Source organism: Carcharodon carcharias, chromosome 25 (genome assembly GCF_017639515.1).
Source record: "Carcharodon carcharias isolate sCarCar2 chromosome 25, sCarCar2.pri, whole genome shotgun sequence".
Classification (NCBI taxonomy): Eukaryota; Metazoa; Chordata; class Chondrichthyes; order Lamniformes; family Lamnidae; genus Carcharodon; species Carcharodon carcharias.
The window spans coordinates 33,963,997-33,984,467 of record NC_054491.1 but is presented as its reverse complement, the minus strand read 5'-3'; the positions used below and the strand labels follow the sequence as shown (position 1 = coordinate 33,984,467).

Sequence of the window (20,471 nt, the reverse complement as noted above, 5' to 3'; positions counted from 1 at the left end):
GTGATCTAATTGAAAGCTACAAAGTCCTTAAAGCAGTATACAGCATACGAATATATAAATTAGGAGCAGGATTAGGCTACTTGGCCCTTTGAGCCTACTTCGCCATTCAATAGGATCATGGCTGATTTGATTTTAACCTCAACTTCACGTTCCTGCCTACCTCCAATAACCTTTCACCCCCAAGAACCTATCTACCTCTGCCTTAAAAATATTCATAGATGCTGCCTCCACTGCCTTTTGAGGAAGAGAATTCCAAAGCCTCACAACCCTCTGAAAGAAAAAAAATCCTCACCTTTGTCTTAAATGGGCGACCCTTTATTTTTAAACAGTGTCCCTAGTTCTAGCTTCTCCCACAAGAGGAAACATCTTTTCCACATCCACCCTGTCAAGACCCCTCAGGATCTTGTATGTTTTCATCAAGTTGCCTCTTGTTCTTCTAAACTCCAGTGGATACAAGCCCTACCTTTCCTCATAAGACAACCTGCCCATTCGAGGTATTAGACGGGTAAACCTTCCCTGAACTGCTTCAAATGCATTTATATCCTTCCTTAAATAAGGAGACCAATACTGTACATTGTACTCTAGATAGAGTCTCACAAATGCCCTGCACAACTGAAGGGTAGAGGCAGGTAAGATATTTCCTCTGGCTGAGGATCTGGAACCAGGGGACATAATTTCAAAATAAGGAGGAAGCCACTTAGGACTGAGATGAGGAGTTTTTATTTTACTAGGAGGGTTGTGAATCTTTGGAATTCTCTGCCTCAATAGGCTGTGGAACTCAGCCATTGAGTATGTTTAAAGCAGAGAGATTGACAGATTTCTAAATATTAATGACATAAAGGGATAGGGGGATAATGTGGGGAAAAAAACAATGAAGTGGATAATCAGCCATGATTATATTGAATAACGGAGCAGGCTCAATGGGCTGAATGGCCTACTGTTCCCATATTTTCTCATGATTTTGAATGTTTCTATCAAATTTCCTTTCAACCTTCACTTCTCCAAGGAGAACAGCCCCAACTTCTCCAATCTATCGACGTAACTGAAGTTCTTCATCTCTGGAACCATTCTTATGAATCTTTTCTGCACTCTAATTCCTTCACATCTTTTCTAAAGTGTGGCACCCAGAACTAGATGCAATACTTCAGTTGAGGCTGAAGCGATGTTTCAAATGAGTTTTATATAACTTGCTTGCTCTTGTATTCTATGCCTCTGTAAAGCCTAGGATGCTGTATACTTTAATAATTGTGCTCTCGACTTGTCCTGACAACTTCATGCACATATACTTCCAGATCCCTCTGTTCCTGCACCCATTTTAGAATTGTACCCTTTATATATTGTCTGTCTGCGTCCCTTCCACCAAAATGAATCACTTCAGATTTTGAAAGTTTTCAGCTGGCTTGGAACCAGGAGCCAAGCATCACTAGAAAGGAGAGTGCCCTCAGCTGATGATTATCCCACATTGTACCACAAGGCGGTTGCACTGCTAGTTGTCCAAATTAACACTTCTCAGCTACAACAGTCTTGATCAGCTCTGTGAGCCAGAGGAGTTGTGACCACCTGTGATCATGGGTTCTCACAGTTGGTGAGTTTCTCTTAGTCATGAATGAGAAAGGAAGTTTGAGAGTCATGACAATCTCTGTTTGCAAACTTCTCATCAGCAATAACATTTGTCTTTCCTCTGAAGCGACAGAAAACAATGTCCACACCCATGGATGCTGATTTGGTATGAATAGGATTGCTATCTTTTTCTCTGTGTCAAATTGATCAGGGTCAAGATAGGTGTTCAACATTAGCTGGGGATTAAGATCTAATTATTGCTTTGCACCTGATTAAATTTTGGTTTAAGTATGCTCTATATTTTGTGAGACATTGAAGTAAAGTGATATAAGTGTCGTAAGAAGAGAAACTGCTGTCTATTTTGAAAATAAACATTCACTGTACTGACTTAGAAATTTCCAAAGTGTCCAATTCAAAATCAGTGCCAGTAACCACGTTTCTTCTGTGGCTATAAGAGACCTTTGCGTGCTGGACATTAAGAGCTATGGGACAATGTTCCTTCTGTCGTGCTTTTACCAACAGATCCAATCAGATTGGAATATCACTTAATCCAAACTGAATTCATTGTGATGTTGAGACTCTTTGGCTCCAACTGCTAACTGTCCTATGTGGTATCTTGGTACCAATCTGACAGGGCTGCTTGATGATAGAACAGTGCATTAGTATAAAAGCAAAAAACTGGAAATCTGAAATAAGAAGAAAAAAAGCTGGAAAAACTCAGCGGGTCAGGCAGCATCTGTGGAGAGAAATGGAGTTAATGTTTCAAGTCAGTGACCAGTTCTGATGAAAGGTCATTGACCTGAAACGTTAACTCTGTTTCTCTCCACAGCTGCCTGGCCTGCTGATTTTTTTTCCAGCTTTTTTTGTTCCTAGTGCATTAGTATGTTGTGAAGTGTTGTGTATGACTTGGGTAGGTTTTCCTCTTCATTGAGTTTGTGGTCTTAGCCAAAGCTCCCTGCAGCGCCAGTGAGTGAAAGCTTTGCCCAAAGAACAAAAGACTAACTTTTCTTGGGTTCACTTCCCTAATTCCCCATTTACTATTGCCCTTTCTCCAATTCCCTCATTATCTGGTGCCCGCCCCATTTATTGGTACATTCATTCAATTCACCCATTGAGTGCCATCCTCTAATTCTCCAATTTAATTGTGAACTCTCCTAATTACTGCATGTTCCTCACTTTTCCAAAATCTTTATGAACAAAACAACTCATTTAATTGCAAATCCCAAAATTGAATATTATTTAAAGCAACACAAAACGCATAGCCATTATAAATTGATAATGAGAAGATATCGTTGTGAAAGATAAGCCTTGTAACTCTTACTGTTCAGGTGAAATTAAGCAATGTGCTGATGATATTCAGTTGAGCATTAAGATCCATGAATAATTGGGAGACGTTTTGCAATCAGATCAGGAATATGCACCTGAATGTTGATGGATCCATATTTTTCTGCAGCATTTCTCTTAATTGAGGCATGTGCTGGCTGCCTGATGGGAAATCTGGAGACCTCCCCACCCCACCCCACACCCCCACAAAGACTCTCATCGATGCCACACTATAACTGACCACAGCAACATGTTACTTAATGCCAGGACTCCTTAATGTCTGGACCTCCCTATGGGGAAATGGCTGGGCGACTTAGAAAATTTCCAAGATTCAAACCAGGGAGTTTCTGCAGGAGACTATTTCGCTCCATCCTGTGCCACTAAATGAGAATGAAGGGGAGTTTGAAACACTGGATTCCACTACAGTGAGATTGAATGAAAGGAGCTCAATCTATGTAGTGGGAGTGAATAGGAAGGAGTTTAATCTATTGAAATGCAATACAGTTGGAGTGAATGAAAATGGGTTTAATCCTTTTGAAATCTAGTGTGTGAATGAATGAGAAGGAGTTTGAGACATTGGAATCTATCTAGATGAAATGTGTTTCTATTTGGACCCAACTAACATTTACTGACCTTAATTGAAGAAAATGAGTGTGACTGTAAAATTACTGTCTACAGAACTGTTGTTGGGTCCAGACTTGTAGGCCTGTCCTGTACCCCACTGGTGTGGATTTTTTGGGGATTAATACCTTGTTTTTATTGTGTGTGTAAATTTGCAAGCCCCCCCTCACTTCCCCAACATGAGGCAAAATATTTTTGTTTCAAAAAAACAAGAGTAATATGGTGCATTTCGCTGAGGTTAGCCTTGTAAGGTAAATTAGCAGGGAATCTGCATATATAGATTGATAATTGCAAGACGGGTGTCTCATTTGTAATTTATTAGTTTCTATTATTGCGGGTTGCCGTGGCAACGGCTTGCAGCCAGGGTGACGAGAGAGATGTTAGATATGCAATGATGAAGCTTCTAGCCCCAACAAATTGAGATGCACATTTTTATCAGCAATTTTCTGAAATAATAAGTAGGAATTTAATGAGATGTAAATCTGTCCTATAGCTGCTGCTGCTCATGTTTTTTTTCCTCATTTTTTTTGCCTTTTTGCAGTGATCTAATTAGAATGCGTTGTGCAGGAAAGTAATGAGGATTAAGTTAATCAGCAAGATATGAGGATAAAGTCAAAAACGCCTCGAGTGTACATACAGGGAGAGGGAGGGAATTAAGCAGTGAAAAGTTTACCTCACAGCTAAATGTCAGCCAGGGAAAACCTGAGTTTTTTTTTTTCATTCCTGTTCACATGCGAATGGTTTTCGCACAGCAATGTTGCAGGTTCTTCAAATACAAACATGCGAAATGACGGAGAGGATAAGATCCAGTGGGCCCTGCAGCCTGTAATGCATTCTGTATCAGAGCACTGACACTCCTGGCCCCCATCAAAGCTATGTAATCTTCCAGGAGAGGTGCAACACCAAATGAAAACCCAATCCAAGGTCTTTAGGTCCAAAATGCTCAGTAACATAAGAACTTAAAGAAGAGGAGCAGGGAGTACAGCATTCATTCCTCCTTCTGCTATTCAGTAAGATCATATGTTCTGATTGTGGCCTTAGCTCCAATTTCCTGCTTGCCCCCGCACCCCCCCCCCCCCAAACCATTGACTCCTTCGTAGATCGAACGTCTGTCTAAAACAACCTTAAATATATTCAGTGACCCAGCCTCCACTGCTCTCTGGGGTAGAAAATTCCAAAGGTCAAAGATCCTGTGAGAGAAGAAATTCCTCTTCATCTCCATCTTAGATGGGTGACCCCATATTTTGAAACTTTACCCCCAGTTCTAAATTCCCCTGTAAGGGTAAATATCCTCTCAACACCTACTCAAGTTTAAGTCCAAATACCTAGTTTGAATTTTTATCTATCTCTCCATCCCCCTTTCTCTATATATTGAATCTATCTGCTGCTGACCCATTTATATCCCCCCACCCATATGATTGCCTCTGAATTTCCTGCCACACCTCAGATTGATGCTCGCAGCTCAGTGGTCTCATGCAGGTGAGGCTGGGCCATCAGATGGGTTTGGGCCCTCACTTAGGGCTGCGGGCAGTTGGCACAATCGCTCTTCCTGCTATCCACCCATAGTTTCAATGGCCTCCTGCCTCCATGAGGCATAAACAGACTCCTCCATGAAGGTGGAATCATGTTTATCCCACATGGTGTCCAGTCAGGCAGACTTTCCAGCAGTTGTCACTGGATTGGAATGAACAGCTTTGTCGAATGTTTCCTTACCCTACCATGCCTGCACTGGTTCCATTTGTAATTCTTTAATTGCTGCTCCAACTAAGTTCAGCTAACTTGGCATTAATCAGAAAATGTATAATTTCTACACGCAGAAAATTGAATGAAAAAGTGCTGCATAATTAAAAATAGATTTAGACAGACAGAATTTTGAGGGGTCGGTTCACCTGCCTGTGATCATTACTCTTTTTGGAGCTTATTGGGTCAGGAGATGTTTTTGCGTCCACCTGTAAAGGCAGATGGAACCTTGGTTTAGCAACTCACAGGAGGGAAGGCGCCACTGCCAGTGCAGCAATCCCTCACACCTGCTCTGAAGTACATTATGTGCACAAATTCAGGAGAGAAAACTTGAACCCACAACCATAATACCTTATTATGACACCCCATAATAAGAGAATAAGGGATTGGAACTTCAGCTGGTCATTGATGATCCTACCACGGGTACCATTATGGATTCTGTTGTCAATATGCTTGGACACCACGAAGATTCTTGTATAAACTACAAGGAAGTCTTTAAGAACAATACTGAACTATATACATATTTACTGTAGGTATGGAGAGGATTCCATACTAGGTCCTCGCACATTACTACTCATCTCCAGACTGGGCCTCGCTCTAGGTCATGTGCCGCCTTACAGCACCGTGTGGGCAGAACTGTACTCAGTCTCGTGTTAACCTTTTAGGTACTAGATCCTCCTCCTACAGTCATCTAATTTAGTGAATTTTGGTTATCAAGATAAACTGTGCTACTTATTTGCACAAACCCCAAATAATTTAATTCTTTAAAATTTTATCTAATTCAAGAATATTAGATATTGTATGATGTACAATTCTACCTAGAATTATGTAGAATACTCAGCATAGAAACAGAACATTCGGCCCAACCAGTTCATGCCAGCATTTATGCTATGTCTGAACTACACCTGAACATAAACCACTATTCGTTTCTCCCTTGTACAGTTATTTAGCTTCTCCTTCGATGCATAGGAACATTGGAGCAGGAGTACGCCATTCGGCCCTTCGAGCCTGCTCTGCCATTCAAATAGATCATGACTGATCATCCACCTCTATGCCATCTTTCCCGCTATCCCCATATCCTTTGATATCATTAGTACCCAGGAATCTATCAATTTCTATCTTGAACATCTCAATGATTTGAGCTTTCTCAGCCCACTGAGGTTGAGGATTCCAAAGATTCACCACCCTCTGAGTGAAGAAATTCCTCCTCATCTAAGACTTAATTAGCCTGCCCCTTATCCTGAGAATAAGATGCATCTATACTATTTCCCTATTTTTTTCTATTTCTGAGCTGCATCAGTACTATTTCCTCTCAGCTACTGCTTGTGATAGCGAGATTCATATTCTCATCACTCTCTGGGTAAAGATGTTTCTTCTGAGTTCCCTATTTGATTTCTTGTTGAGTATCTGATGTTGTTCATTATTAATCAGTTTAATTGGGATCCCTTGTAAGATGGCCACAATTTATATTACAGTTTCAGTCTTGGATGTTAGAGCTTTTTTTAAATGTATTGTGGATTTTCTTTGCATATTGAAAATATTGCTGAAGACATCAATCAGTTTCTTATTCTGCACTTTACTGAAGATCAGTGTTTTTTTTTAACCAGCAACAAAATTTGTATTTATGTAGTGCCATAAAGTGTCACAACACATTTCACAAGAACATCATAAAGCAAAATTTGACAAAGAATCACGCAGGGCAATATTAGGCCAGATGGCCAAAAATTTGGTCAAGAGTAGGTTTTAAGGAGAATCTTAAAGGCAGAGAGGTTTGGAGAGGAAATTACAGACCCTAGGGCCTAGATAGCTGAAGACATACCCGCCAATGGTGGAGCAATTAAAATTGGGGATGCTCAAGAGTCCAGAATTAGGAGGGTGCAGATATCTCAAAAGGTTATGAGGCTGGAGGGGGTTTGAGATGTGGAGGAAGGATGAAAATTTTAAAATTGAAGCACTGGTTATCCTGGTTAAGCAGTGTAAGTCAGCAAGGACGGGGTGATGGATGAATGGGACACGGTACGTGTAAGGACACTGGCAGCAGAGTTTTCGTTGACCTCAAGTTTATGAAGGGTGGAAATTAGGAGGCTGGACAGGAGTGGGGTTGAATAAATCAAGTCTGGAGGTGCAAGAGGCACGGATGACAATTTCAGCAGCCAGTGAGCTGAGGCAGGGGCAGATACGGACAATGTTCCAGAGGTGGAAATAGGAAGTGTTATTGATGGCATGGAGGCATGGCTGGGAACTCATCTCGGGGACACCAAAGTCACAGCGAGTCTGGTTCAACCTCAATCAGTTGCCAGGGAGAAGGATGAAGGTAGTAGCTCGTGCATAGAGTTCCAAAGCTGCAATGATTCTCAAGTCTGTGCTTTCAGTCATTCTCGATGTTGAGTGATTGCAAGGCTGTGCACCAGGCTGGCACTAACTAACTAACTAAGTACAGCAAAAATAGAATTTGCAGTACTTCCAATTTCATAAATAGGCCGAGATGTAGTCCAATTTAATTTGAAATTGAGAAATGAATTTCTGATCACCATGTAATATTTAATCTTCCTGCTGTAATCTCTCTCCTGAGACCACTTCTTCTACATCAGCTCAAAGATTCCAATGCCATTAATTGTTTTATAGTAAGCTCATGACCTTTGCTGCAGATTGGAAGTTATCGTATAAGTATGATATGCATTGCTGGGTATGTGGCATTTTCTCTGATTAACAAGTGCTACTCTGCTGCCTTTTTCTATTGTTGGTTGTGGGATTATGGCTGACACTGGGAAGGCAGTGTTTTTGACAATGCCTAATTCCCCTTTGCCCAGATTCCCCAAGAACAGGGTGGCGGATGGACCAAAGCAATGTTTCTGTGGGTCCTTTAAATCAGAAATAAAGACAGAAAATTCTGGAAATATCCAGCTGCCCTGGCAGCATCTGTAGAGAAAGAAACAGAGTTGACCTTTCAAGTCAATGACCTTTTGTCAAGATGGTAAACGTACCCCTTGAATTGCATGCAAAACAGGAAGAGCCATTCAGCTCAACTAGCCCATGCGTCATTCTGTGATTTCTGTGTTGGTGTTTATCTTCCACACAAGTTACCATAATCATCATCAAATGTGTCCTGTCTGTTCCCATATTCCTTTGCTCCTCTTTCCTCCAACTATCTATCTAACCTGTTTTTAAACTTTACTATGGTCTCTTTAAAATAAGGACGATTCTCCTGTTCTCTATCCTAAATCCCTTGGGTTTAATCTTTCAGCTATTTTCTCTCGTTCTCACCCCTCAACCACCGTCAGCAGGCTATCTACTCTGTGCCAGGATTTAAATACCCTTATCAATTGTTCCTTTAATAATCTCTATTTCAACAAAACCAGCTTTCTCAAGCGTTACCTTATATTTATATTTCTTCATACCAGGCAGCATCCTAGTGAATCTGTGCTGTTCCCTGTATATTGTCTCGACATCCTTCCTATAGTGTGGAGGCCTAAACGGCACACAGTCACTTGTGGCTTTGGGTTTACATAGATGTAAATTTGCTTCTGAACTTTTATAAGTTATTGCTTATTGCCATAAATCCTGAGCTAATGGTATTGGGTAGGAAATTCCAGGATTCTGAGCCAAGATTAAAGAAATGCTGGTATTTGTCCCCAGTAAGAACGGTGTGGGAAACTCTTTCGGAAAAGGCTTTAGTTTAAACCCTCTCCCCTGCAACTTAGGTTTAAGACAGCTCGTTGGGGTGGGGGGGTAGAGCTGTGTAGCAATTTCAATGAATTCCAGCAAGCTTCTGCCACCATTTTAACCTTAATTACCAGCCGTGACTGAATAGTAGCACACTCAGCTCCGAGCCTCTGAATGTTGTGAGTTGAAGTCCCATGCTTCGACCAAATCTTGGCTGACAGTCCAGCACAGTGCAGTAATGAGGGAATGCTGTACAGAACTGCTGTCTCTTGGGTAAAATGCTAAGCTGAGGCCCCATCTGCCCCTTCAGGCAGACCTAAAAAATTGAACAGTGCTATTCAAAGAGCAAGGGAGTTCATCCAACATCTTATAGTAAACCTGAAGTCCTAGGCAGCACCGGGAGGTGGTGGTGTAGTGGTATTATCACTGGACTTCGAGACCCAAGGTCTGGGGCCCTGGGTTCAAATCTCAGATGGTGGAACCTGAATTTAATTAAAAAAAAATTGTAAAAACCCATCTGGTTCACTAATATTCTTTAGGGAAGGAAACCTGCCGTCTTTACCTGGTCTGGCCTACATGTGACTCCAGACCCATAGCAATGTGGTTGACTCTTAAATGCCCTCTGAAATGGCTGAGCAAACTGCTAAAGAGTTCAGAAGGAACGAAACTGAACGAACCACCTGGCACCTACCTGGGCACCGGAAGTGACAACTCAGCCCTGTTGACCCTGCAAATCATAGAGGTCTACAGCGCAGAAAAAGGCCCTTCAGCCCATTGAGTCTGCGCTGGTCAAACAAGTACCTAACTATTCTAATCCCATTTTCCAGCACTAGGCCCATAGCCTTGTATGCCATGGCATTGCAAGTGCACATCCAAATACTACTAAAATGTTATGAAGGTTTCTGTCTCTACCACCCTTTCAGGCAGTGAGTTCCAGATTCCCACCACCCTCTGGGTGAAAAAATTCTTCCTCACATCCCCTCTAAACCTCCGGCTCCTTACCTTAAATCTATGCCTCCTGGTTATTAATCCCTTCACCAAGGGAAAAAGTTCCTTCCTGTCTACTTATCTATTCCCCTCATAATTTTATGCACCTCAATCATGTCCGCCCTCAATCTCCTCTGCTCCAGGGAAAATAACCCCAGCCTATCCAATCTCTCCTCAAAACTAAAACTGTCCAATAGAGGCAACGTTCTGGTAAATCTCCTCTGCACCCTCTCGAGCACAATCACTTCCTTCCTATGATGCAGATTCCAGGACTGCACGCAATACTCTAGCTGTGGCTCAACCAGCATTTTATACAGTTCCAACATAACCTCCCTGCTCTTATATTCTATGCCTTGACTAATAAAGGCAAGTATTTCATATGCCTTCTTAACCACCTTATCTACTTGTCCCGCTACCTTAAGGAACAGGTGGACATGCACACCAAGGTCCCTCTGATCCTCGGTACTTCCCAGGGTCCAACCATTCATCATGTATTCCTGTGCCTTGTTTGTCCTGCCCAAGTGCGTCACCTCACACTTATCTGGATTAAATTCCATTTGCCACTGATCAGCCCATCTGACCAGCCCGTCTATCTCCTCCTGTAATCTAAGGCTATCCTCCTCACTATTTACCACCCACCAACTTTCGTGTCATCTTTGAACTTACTGATCAACCCTCTACATTGAAGTCTAAATCGTTTATATATACCACCAACAGCAAGGGACCCAACATCGATCCCTATGGAACCTTACTGGACACAAGCATCCAGTCACAAAAACACTCCTCGAGCATCACCCTCTGCTTCCTGCCACTCAGCCAATTCTGGATCCAATTTGCCAAATTGCCTTGGATCCCATGGGTTTTTACCTTCGTTATCAGTCTCCCATGCGAGACCTTGTCAAAAGCCTTGCTGAAGTCCAAGTAGACTACGCCAAATGCGTTGCCCTCATCTACACACCTGGTCACCTCTTTGAAAAATTCAATCAAATTGTTCAGACGTGACCTCCCCTTAACAAAACCATGCTGACTGTCCTTGATTAATCCCTGCCTCGCCAAGTGTAAATTAATCCTGTCCTTCAGAATTACTTCCAATAGTTTCCCCACCACTGAGGTTAGACTGACTGGCCTGCAGTTCCCTGGTTTATCCCTCCCTCCTTTTTTTGAATAACAGTACCACATTGGTTGTCCTCCAGGACAGACCCAGCAGAGGTGGTAGCCCAACACATCAGTGCAAACTATAAGGCTGAAGCATTTGCAACAATCTTCAGCCAGGGTGCCAATGATGATCCGCCCCCCGCCCCCCCCACCCCACCTTCCTTGGAGGTTCCCAGCATCACAGATGACAGTCTTCAGCTAATTCGATTCACGCCACATGATATCAAGAAACAGCTGAAGGCACTGGATACTGCAAAGGCTATGGGCCCTGACAACATTCCGGCAATGGTAATGAAGTCTTGTGCTCCAGAACATGCCGCGCCCCTAGCCAAGCTGTTCCAGTATAGCTACAACACTGGTATCTACCCGGCTATGTGGAAAACTGCCCAGGTACACCCTGTACAGAAAAAGAGGGACAAATCCAACCTGGCCAATTACCGTCCCATAAGTCTACTCTCCATCATCAGTAAAGTGATGGAAGGGGTCATCAACAATGCTATCAAGGAGCACTTGCTTCGCAATAACCTGCTTACTGATGCTCAGGGCCACTCAGCTGCTGACCTCGTTGCAGCCTTGGTTCAAACACGGACAAAAGAGCTGAACTCCCGAGATGAGGTGAGAGTGACTACCCTTGACATCAAGGCAGCATTTGACCAAGTGTGGCACCAAAGAGCCCTAGCAAAATTGCAGTCAATGGGAATCGGAGGAAACTCATGGCTAGCTGGAGTCATACCTAGCACAAAGGAAGATGGTTGTGGTTGTTGGAGGTCAGTCATCTCAGCTCCAGGACATCAAGAATTCCTCAGGTTAGTGACCTAGGCCCAACTATCTTCAGCTGCTTTATCAATGACCTTCCTTCTATCATAAGTTCAGAAGTGGAGATGTTTGCTGATGGCACAATGTTCAGCACCATTCGCAGCTCCTCAGATACTGAGGCAGTCCATGTCCAAATGCAACAATACCTGGATAATATGTAGGGTTGGGGTGGCAAGTAGCATTCGCGCCAGGCAATGACCATCTCCAACAAGGGAGAATCTAACCATCGCCCCTTGATGTTCAATGGCATTACCATTGCTGAAACCCCTACTATCAACATCCTGGGTTACCATTGACCAAAAACTGAACTGGACTAGCCATATAAATACTATATGTGGCTACAAGAGCAGTTCAGAGGATAGGAATCCTGTGGCGAATGACTCACCTCCTGACTCCTCAAAGCCTGTCCACCATCTACAAGGCACATGTCAGGAGTGTGATGGAATACTCTCCACTTGCCTTGGATGAGTGCAGATCCAACAACACTCAAGAAGCTTGACAAAGCAGCCCGTTTGATTGACGCTCCATCCACAAACATTCACTCCCTCCACCATCGACGTCCAATAGCAGCAATGTGTAGCATCTACAAGATGCACTGCAGCAACTCACCAAAGCTCCTTAGACAGCACCTTCCAACCCATGACCACTACCATCTAGAAGGACAAGGACCGCAGACACATGAGAACATCAGCACCTGGAAGTTCCCCTCCAAATCACTCACCATCCTGACTTGGAAATATATCGCCGTTCCTTCATTGTCGCTTGATCAAAATCCTGGAACTCACTTCCTAACAGCACTGTGGGTGTACCTACACCACATGGACTGCAGCGGTTCAGGAAGGCAGCTCACCATCATCTTCTCAAGGGCAACTAGGGATGGGCAATAAATGCTGGCCTGCGGCAATGCCCAAATACTACGAATAAAACAAAAATTATTCCTCAATCAACATCACTAAAACAGATCATGTGGTCATAATCTCATTGCTGTTTGTGGGTCCTTGCTGTACTTAAGCTGGCTTCTGTGTTTCCTACCTTACAATGATCATTAGGCTGCAAAGGTACTTCATTGGCTTGAAGCACCTTTGGAAAACCCTGAAAGCATGAATGTTGTGAATCATTCTTTTCTGTTAACTTGCCTGAATTCAGATATGGAAGGCCACCGTCTCCAGTGGAACGTGCGGCTAATTTAAATAGCTCAATTGAGCCACTTATTTTCCTGGGCTCAAGTTGAGATTCACTATCAGGATATCAGAGACCACGTTCTTCAGTTCTTGCACTCTCACCCACCTTGTGATAAAATCGGGACTTGAAAATGGTCAAAAAATCAACATTTTCTCCATTACTGGTGTGGAAAATGACAGTTACCATTTATTCACAAACTGACTCCTCTGTCCCAACTCATTCAAGCCTATTCAACCTGAAGTTGTCAGCCGGGCTGACCTGACCCAAATAACCTACTGGAAATTGGGGAGCAATACGTAAGGCAATGCAGTGAGGTGCACATGAAAAACCTGACCCAAAGTTGCAGCACAACAGTTAAAAATTGGAGCCCAATCTTTTGGCCTGCTTCATTGATACTCATCAATAATCAGAGAGATGTGGTTTAAGGTAGAAGTCCTGCATGTGTTTCTTTAAAGTAGTCGGTATGGTGCTGGCTCCCTTATGGTTCAGACAGGAATTTCACTGGGACGTTGGCTGTTCAAACCACCTTCATGACTCATTTATTCTTTGCTTTTTGCTGCAGAGCTCTCCAGACTCTCTGACAACGATAAACAATGCTGTCAACTCCCAGGGGATTGTGGTGCCAACATCCGCGCTACAACAAGGGAATGCTGCCATGGCGACACAAGTGGTAACAGGTAAGTGTTGTTAGGATTCAAGGACTGGTCAGTTCTAGATATTTCCTTTTCTCCTTTGCCCCACCACCACGTACATCCTTTCTTTTTTCTCCATTACTCCCCACAATGATTGTGAGATTAAGTACCAGAGATGATTTGTTTATTTTTGCCTATTCCTTGAGGTTGGGAATGGGAGGGGGTATCACTTTGGGATCTAAGCCTTAAGATTTGAAACTTCCAAACTCACCACTCACTTAGATGTTTTCCCCACTTTTGCTTCACCCTAGAATTTTCAGACCATCATAGCACCTATCACTGCCCTGTCCAAGATTAATTATTTCCAACAGATGTGGATTAATCTTCTCAAATCTTGAAAAGTTCAATTGAAGCACCAAAGAGAAAAAGACCTTTCCTCTTCACTTGGCATTCCTGAAACCTGGCATTATCATGGTTCCTCCTGGCCCCCTCCAAAAAAAAGTCAGCATTTTGTTTTCTTTGCTTTGAGTGGCTTCCAGCTGTCCTTTCAAGGCCTATGGTTATTCTACTCATGGATTGGTACAAATTGATGGAGTTTATGTGGCACAATTTCAGCTCTCATTTCCCTCAATGTCCTTGGAGGCATCTTATCCAGTCCTAGTTCCTTATTAACTTCAAATACAACCTATTCAATACTTAGCAATTCATCAATGTAACCATCAAATTTACTTAGTTAATGGTGTCCAGTTATAGTTTTTGCACATGATGAAGTAATCAAGGCATTGAAGTGCATGCCAGGGATGTTCTTAGTGCTTTTACTTATGAGGGCAGAATCCAAAAGTTATTGGAGTACAAATATTTCATGGTTGGCCATAGTGATTTGATTTGATTGGAATCAAATGTCCCAATTTTCTTTTCCACACAGAAGGTGGAATGCACTGCTACCTGAGATATAATGATACCTCATTTACTTTGTGAAAACACAAACTGAGAGGGAATATGATTGGAAGTTGATAGAACCATGAAGAGTTAGGTTAGATGTTGTTCTTTTCAGAGTTATTACCCTATTGCTTGAACTGCTGGCACATGTAATAAGTACAAACTTGAGAGATGAAGGTTTTTCCAGTTATATGTGTAAGTTGCTAGTTAATTATGGTTATTGGAATGGAAGGTCAGTGGAGGTCAACAAGGACATGAGTGATGGAGGAGCATAACTTGTTGATGGATAGGATGCTGGCAATGGAGGCTTGGAAAAGTTGAATTTCGTAAACTGTACTATGGATAGGGTGCATTATCTCTCCTGGTCTTCTTTGACATCTCCATTATGTTAAGCACAGTGCATTGTCCTCTTTCAATGCTTGTCTTCCATCGTCCAGTTACAGAGACCTGGCCTTGCATGCTTCAACTCCTAGCTGGTTGACCATAGTCAGAGGATCTCTAGAGAATAGCATCTCTCCCCGTTCACACCCACACCGTCACCATTGGAATTCCCAAGGAATGAACTTTGGATCTTGGAAGCATATATGTTCGTTTATGAGAACCCAACACAAGTGTGCATCTTCACTCACTCCTTGGCTGAGGATGTTCGTCAGCACTGTAACGCTCAGGTGCAATCTACAGGCTTTATAAGTATTCTTACGGATGGCAGCACTGACCAGAAAGATGTGTTGGCGCACATCAAACACCTGGATGAGGTATCCTATGTGAGGTTTTTTGGGAATCCAATATATTGAGATTGCAAAAGCGGAGGGGATCATGGACTGCATCAACTTAATATTCATAGAGAAGAGCATCCTAGAATGGAAAAAGAACCTGACAGACTATGGTGTAGATTAGACTAGCAGAGAGATGGGATCTTAGCAAAGCTGGTGGTGGAGATGCTGTGGCTAATTGGAATCTACTCTCTGCACACCAAATGGAACTTGCCACCAAAGATGCATATAGAAGCAACTACTTCACCTGAGAGATCGATGGCTTTTTAATCATTTTACAGAAAGTCACCCAAGTGTCTTCAAGAACTTGGTGACTTGCTAGAGGAAGCCAACCTCAGACCAATACAAGTAGAGGCCACTTGTTGGATTGATCACAAACAACGAGCATTGATGACATTGGAAAGGAGCTACGCTATTGGTGCCCATCTAAATGACATAGAAAGTAAGCAATGGGCTGAGGTAAAGAAAGAAGATACTTCTAAAGTAAGAGGAATGTTAAAGAAACTCACCTCTTACAAATTCCTTCTCCATTAGACATTCCAAATAGATATTTTGGTGGAATTATCTCGCCCCTTTCTTCTAGAGAGGCAATCTAAGTCTACCTGGGGTAATTGACAGTGTTATCATGAACCGAGAAGTTCTGTTTGACATGACACAGGAATGTGATGGTCCCAAGTTGTGATCCATCCGAGAAGAGTGCTGTAAGGGCACCTACAGAGATAGTGAATTGAAAGGCATTGCAGAAGGAGAACTGGCTTCTCTGAAACTCGAGGAAACCATATTAAGCCATTGGTCCACTGCCTACAAGAACAATCTGACCCTTGGCGCTGTGATAAAACTTGTGGCAGAAAACAGGCCACAAGAGCTGAAAGACTATGGAGATGCCGTGTGAATAAAGTGTTAGAACTCTTCAAGATATCCTTGCATCCCAAAAATACTATATTGCAATGTCATGTCACACTTTGTGGAGTAGGCTTTTCAAAGAAGGCAAGAAGAATTCTCTAACTTTTTCCATCTATTAGAGATCATGCAAATAATAATATTGGCCACAGCCAAAGTTAGAGGGTTTCCTCCCTCATGAAGAGTGACTAGCAAGTCCATCCCGAGATGCAAACCATTGACAACTTCATGATGATCTCCCTAGAGGTCTTTCTGAGGATTACTTCAATGCAGAATCATCTGTAAGCAGGTATGAAACAGGTAAACAAGTGAGAAGACATCGTGTTTAGCCACACAGTAGACATTGACGCTCATCATCTAGCTCGTCTAAAGAAGCATCAACCTCTCAGTTTGCACATCTTGCAAACGAGCATGAAGAAGAAGAAGAGGAAACAGAACATGATTTGGAAGAAGACATGGAAGTTGAGGAAAGAGAAGAAATGGAATGACACGGAGAATGTGATTGAAAATGCCAGCAAACCATGTTTCTTTTTAAACATCATGTCATGTTTAAACTTTCACAGGTTTAAAGAATGCATGAGGGTTGTGTGATATCTTAAATCCTGGTGGGCCTGACTACTGAATTTTTAAAAATGAGATCTAGAAGGATATGGGTTGATTTTTAATTTTACATTAGTGTGTAATTTTACTAATGTACATAAGTCTTTCTGTCTATCTTGCAAACAGTTTGCACATTTATCGTGAGCAACTTGAATTTTTCACTTGGTAAATGAAATAAAAAATTTAATAGAGTCTTTCCATTTGGTACTTGTGCTATCTTATTCATCTAAAGAAGGAAACCCTAAAAAATAATTCAACGCAAATACAGAAGGTATATGTTATGTTTTTCCTCCATCCATCTATGAAACACCTTGGGAGGGAGGCAAACTAAAAGTATAGGGGGAGGTGATGGTACAGTGGTATTGTCACTGGACTAGTATTCCAGAGACCCAGGGTAATGCTCTGGGGTTCAAATCTCAGCACGGCAGATGGTGAAATTTGAATAAATAAAACCTAGAATTAAAAAGTCTGATAACCACAAACCATTGCTGATTGTCGTAAAAACCCACTTGGTTCACAAATGCCTTTTAGGGAAAGACATCCTTACCTGATCTGGCCTACATGTGACCCAGAGCAATGTGGTTTACTCTTAAATTTATCAATTTGGTAGAATTTTTACATTTCGATTTTATTTTAAATTTCACATTTGTTTTGAGAGAAAATTAAAGGAAGTTTTTGCTTCTCTATTGTCAGTTGCCTGAAGTGACTGTAGTTTGTAAACATACTTAAGCATCAGTGGAGCAGGTCTTTGTCTTTTGATATTAGCCTTGTTGAAAGTTTTTGTATTGTTGTATTAAAACTGAGATGACCATTAGGCACTCTAGCAGGTTGTTAAATCATTACTCTGTTGCAAAAGTGATCAGAAACAAGCTCATGATGACAATGCTAGGAACCTGATCTTAAATAACAAGGAGGAGGGTAGCCTGTGTTGTAAGGGAAAGGAGGGCCTTGACAGTTCCACAGGGTCTCCACACATCCAAGCTGTGAACTCAAGTAGCATTGTCAAAGGGTGTCAGAGTGGTGGAGCTGTTTGGATAGTTGCCCTACTGATGGTGAAACTCTGTCAATGTATAAAGAGTGAGGCATGCTGCTGTCCTGGGATTACTAACTAATCAATCCCAAGAACTGAAAAATAGATGTCATAAAATCTCATTTGCCCTTCTAATATTTTATCTGCTCTAATTATATTGTTTCATCTGTCTTACCCATATGATTTTGTCTGTATTGCCTATATAATTTTACATATTTCCTATTTTTTCCTGAGTTTCCTATATTTTTTTGTCTACTTTTCCTATATTATTTTTGGTTTGTGCTCTCTATGCTATTTGACACCAGTCAAATAGTGTCCTTGACACTCTGGAATAAAAAACCTTCACGGTTTGAATGCAAGTTAATGTACAGCAGAGAGGTTCTAAAAAGAGAGCTGCAAATGTACTTACTTTGTCTTTTGTTCTACATTACTTCACAGGTGGAACAATTTACCAGCCGGTAACTATGGTAACCTCTCAGGGTCAAGTGGTGACCCAGGCCATTCCGCAGGGTACAATACAAATCCAGAACACACAGGTGAGAGATGTAGATAGTTTCTATAGTTCTTTGTAGTTCAGCCCTTGAGGCCACTAAGATGAAAGCAATATAATTGTTAACTAAGTCTAAAGTCTGAAGCTTCTTGAGATTGAGTTAGCACCAGAGACCAAGAATCCCCTCAAAGCAGATGAATTGGGCAGATGTACCATGGGTTCACTGCCATGTTCCCCAGTATCAGACTTAGGATCTTGTTAGAAGGGCACCCACTTGACCCTGCCTCAAGGAGAACAATTACTTGAACTTGAGAACTAGACTAATGGCAAACACAATCATTAACACAGGATACTTACTGACTGTACACCAGTGAAAAAGCCATTAACACAGGATACTGACTGTACCCCAGTGAGACCGTTATTAACACAGTGCTGACTATACCCCAGTGAGAGAATCATTATCATAGGATGGTTACAGCACAGAAGAAGGCCATTCAGCCCTTCATGTCTGTTGTCATTGCTTCTTTTGCCAATTACCTTAAATCTGTGCCCACTGGTTCTTGATCCTTCCACCAGTGGAGCAATTTCTCCCTATCCACTCCATCCAAGCCCTGAGACTAAGGAAGATTGGAAAATTATCACCAGTGACTCTGAAATTTCCACTCTCGCTTTCCTTTGTGTCCTTGGATATGTTTAATCTGATGCGAGTGCCTTATCTTTAAGTACAGATAATCTACACATTACCTTCTATGCAATACCACCTCCTTACAAACTTTAAACCTTCAAGTGTCTAAACTACCTCCTCTTCCACCATTAACCTATGCAGCTGCATTCTGTCCTTGACCCCTCTGTGGCATCCTCTCTCTCCAGCACTGCATTGTTCTCCTTATCAATACTGCCACCCCAACCCCTTTTCCCCCATCCTATCTTTTCTCAGCATCTTATATCCAAGAATATTTAATACCCAGTCCTGCCCTTCTTTGAGCGACATTTCCGTTTTAGCCACAAAATCATATTTCCATTTGGCTATCTCTGCCTGCAACTTACCAATCCATTACTACACTGTGCATTCACATGCATGCACAGTAACCCTAATTTAGACTTTCTCCTTTACACTGAACCCAACTGCTACCTTACTATTTCCTGCACTGGTGCTATCTGTCTCTCCCAGTATTCTGTGCACAGATAGTCATTTGGTAGCACAGAACTTGAGTATTACTGAAAAAAGACATGCTGATGAAGCTTTTCATCTTATATTTATCAGGATAGATATGCAAGAATACCAATTGTAAAGGAAACAACAATTCATACTACAGGGTAAGAGAGTGCTGATCAGTTGGCAAGCGGACTCTGATTTTTAGAAGCGTTTCCATTGAGAATGCACCAGGAAGCAGTTAACGGCCAAGCTCTTGTTTAAATTCAAACCATGCAGGTCAACTCTGGTCAAGGCATTACCATTAGGAATGAACAAGGTGAATGGCTGTCCCCCAAGCTTTTGTTTAGTTGAAAAAGAGCAATAGATGAACCTGCTCCTTCTGTCTGTAAAGGACAGGGCCCTGTATGTGAATATAGCACGCATAAGCGAACCACACTGCAAGCCCAACTAATAATATTAAATTGGTTGTCAGTGTAGCTCGTAGCACAATCAGGATTGTTGTCCAGTCATGGAATCACAGCTACTGTTGGACGCTATGTTTTAAGTTTTGCAAGCACGTGCTGTTTGGGTACAGCTTTGTGCTTTGTACTTTGTACTTTGCCTGTTGTGAACAGCTGAAGGGACATGCTGTTTGATATGATCTGCCAGTCGTTGGAATGTATGGCCTACATACCTGGCATCACTGAAATTCTTGACTCCATTCCCTCTCCCCTTGTTCAGTCTCTTCCCACCCACATTTGTGATTCCTCTGATGCCCTACATCTTATCAACAATTTCCAGCTTCCTGGCCCTAACCAGCACATCATCTTCATCGCCCAATTCCTCTACACATCTATCCCCCACCAGCACGGTCTGAGGGCTCTCTGCTTCTTCCTTGAACAGAGGCTCAAACAATCCCCATCCA

At 42.2% G+C, this 20,471-nt stretch overlaps 1 protein-coding gene across 13 annotated transcripts in view; it reads left to right on the top strand.

Annotated features, from left to right (window-relative positions):
• pknox2 (pbx/knotted 1 homeobox 2) overlaps positions 1–20,471 on the top strand; it is a 432,107-nt gene that overhangs the window by 355,568 nt on the left and 56,068 nt on the right. For all 13 annotated transcript variants that reach the window (XM_041174176.1, XM_041174172.1, XM_041174169.1 and 10 more), the window contains 2 exons: positions 13,610–13,724; positions 18,360–18,457. In XM_041174176.1, the coding sequence (XP_041030110.1) occupies positions 13,610–13,724; positions 18,360–18,457 (213 nt within the window). The remainder of the gene's footprint in view (positions 1–13,609; positions 13,725–18,359; positions 18,458–20,471) is intronic.